The 2,500-nt window shown below is 35.2% G+C and overlaps 1 protein-coding gene across 1 annotated transcript in view; it reads right to left on the reverse strand.

The window, feature by feature from the left end:
- The window catches only part of LOC119579777 (cuticle protein AM1199-like), an 8,446-nt gene extending 8,370 nt beyond the window's left edge, over positions 1-76 (reverse strand). The window contains exon 1 of the mRNA XM_037927669.1: positions 15-76. Coding sequence (XP_037783597.1) covers positions 15-23 — 9 coding nt within the window. The 5' untranslated portion in view covers positions 24-76. The remainder of the gene's footprint in view (positions 1-14) is intronic.
- Positions 77-2,500: the final 2,424 nt, after the last annotated feature.

The following is a 2,500-nucleotide window of genomic DNA, read 5'->3' on the forward strand; positions in this document are numbered from 1 at the left end:
GACTCGGGACTTACGATCTTCATGATGCAGGAGGAGGTTGAGGTGGTTGATGTATACAGAGAGTGAGATGGTTGATATCTGACCCAGCACTGCCCTCGTCCTTTCCTTATATACTCTCTCACTTGCGACACCGCCAACTTTACCCCGGAGGGAAAACCTTCTTTTTTTCGCTCTCTTTTTTCTTTTTTTGTCTTCTTCCTCTTCTTCTCTTTTTTTATTTTTTTTAATAGTCTGAAATGAAGGGTTTCCAAGACGATGAGGTATTACTGTCGCGAGGTTCTGTATGCATAAAAAGGTACGTTTATGAATCTTGTCGGGAAAGTATCTTTATTTAGAAGGCTTCCTCGGGCTTTTCCATGGCTAGACCGTATTCAGAAAAAGTCGCTTTGCACTTTACTTTGGCGTTTATCGTGGGTATACCGAATCCTAAAGAGGACCAATTTAAACTTCATGCCTTTTATCTCTGTTACACTTTTATCCAGAAGAGGGTCACTTTACATATTACTATAGTGGCTATACCGTATCCTGAAAAGAACCATTTTGCACTTTTTAATCATTAGATTATATTCAAAGCTGGAACTCTTTGGGTTTTCTAAGGGAATGTAGCATTGCCAGAGTTTTCTTTCAGCAACTGAACATACGAAATATCTAATGATAAGGGTTGTTCCTAATGGATCTGAGTGAACATTATATGGCGAGCTAAGAATATTTAAAATTCGGTTAGCATCTTCAGAGTGATTACAGCTAACAGTTGCGCTTTGGAATAAATGAAATTAATATTTTTAATTTATATATTTTTGAAGGAAGTAGGGTTTTTTTTATTGAAATATTACATCAAACGTTTTCTTTGAAATTACAATAGAATGTATATGTGCTGCTCATACTGCATTTAGATATAGTTTTTTTTTTTAATAAAAGTAACTGTTAAATTAATGGAAGTTAGAACGAAAAGTCTTTTTTCACTGAAGTCTCGTGAAAAAAAAGAAATCTAAACAGATTCAAGAGTGATTGAATTAACTGAGAATCATTTATTCTGACACGGCATCGCTGTTTACCTGTCGCTCAACAAGCAGTTAGATCATTAAATTATCCAAGTAATTGCATGTTTACTCGTAAGTCAGTGGAGTTAGACTGAGTTGATTCGTTTTTTGACACAAATCTTGATGCAAATAACATGTGACTTCATGACGTCTTCCTCTCCTTCAGCTGCCTCTAGCATCGGAGAAAATTGTTGCCTAAAACACGTTATTTTCTAACAGAACTTCGCCACCTTCATAATATTATATCTATATTTTGTTTGTCTTGGGAGTTTCGATTTTTGGTTGTCGAAATATTGGTATGAATTTTTGTTTCGTTTGTTTGTTTGTATTTTTTGTTGTTGTTTATTGTCAAAATTAATTTTGTTGCTGTCATTGTTCACTCTGTATTTGTCAGTTATTGGTTTTTTTTTGTCTCTCTCTCTTTTCGTTTCTATTATTATAATAATAATAATTATTATTATTATTATTATTATTACTATTATTATTATTATTATTATTTTTATTATTATTATTACTATTATTATTTTTTTTCTTTCTTCCATGCAATCTTTTCATATTAGAGAGGCCTCAGCCGTTTCAGCGAACTCAAATATTACTCAGTTCACGAAGATCCCGAAGGACAGGTCGTGCCACTGTCAATATATTTCTCGCCGCCATCAGGTAGACAGTCTGACCCTTTGCAAGATTTTTTTTATTCGTTACGTGTTAGAATGCAGACAGACTGTCATAAGTTTATAAGAGCTGTTTTACGTTTACCTGCTAACTCGCAGACAGCATGATTATCGCTTCAAACACTTTTGTTGAGTGTATAGCAATTAGCGAAGCATAGCTATGTCCCACTTTTACTTTTTTTGGTGCTGCATACTTTCATATGCATAATGACCTGACAAACATCATATAAAACGATGTATCACAATTGCCGGCGCGGGATTTTAATGCGAGAGGAGAACAAGGGAGAGATAAAGTTTGACAAAGGCCGTCGGCGGGAATCGGGTTGGCGATGTCTGGCAACGACGCGGGTCAGCCTACTGTACGATCTCGAGAGACTCAAGAACACATTAAATTGCCGGCATTCCAGTGTTTATTTCTCGTGGACGCGGTGCTATTTTGTCTAATGGATAGTGTAATGAACAGGCGTTGATTTTTACTTTATCCTCGTTGATTAAAATCGGAGTTTACGCTAAAAGGGACGGACAATGGCCAAACAGAAAATGTGCTCATGGAGTTCATGGGAAAGCATAGATACTAAGGATTATATGTAACATCCAAACACGCAGCATATGCATACATAAGAAATATGTACAAAGATAAAGCATATATACATATATATATATATATATATATATATATATATATATATATATATATATATATATATATATGTGTGTGTGTGTGTGTGTGTGTGTGTGTGTGTGTGTGTGTGTGTGTGTGTGTGTGTGTGTGTGTGTGTTGTGTGTGTG

Source organism: Penaeus monodon, chromosome 12, assembly GCF_015228065.2.
Source record: "Penaeus monodon isolate SGIC_2016 chromosome 12, NSTDA_Pmon_1, whole genome shotgun sequence".
Classification (NCBI taxonomy): domain Eukaryota; kingdom Metazoa; phylum Arthropoda; class Malacostraca; order Decapoda; family Penaeidae; genus Penaeus; species Penaeus monodon.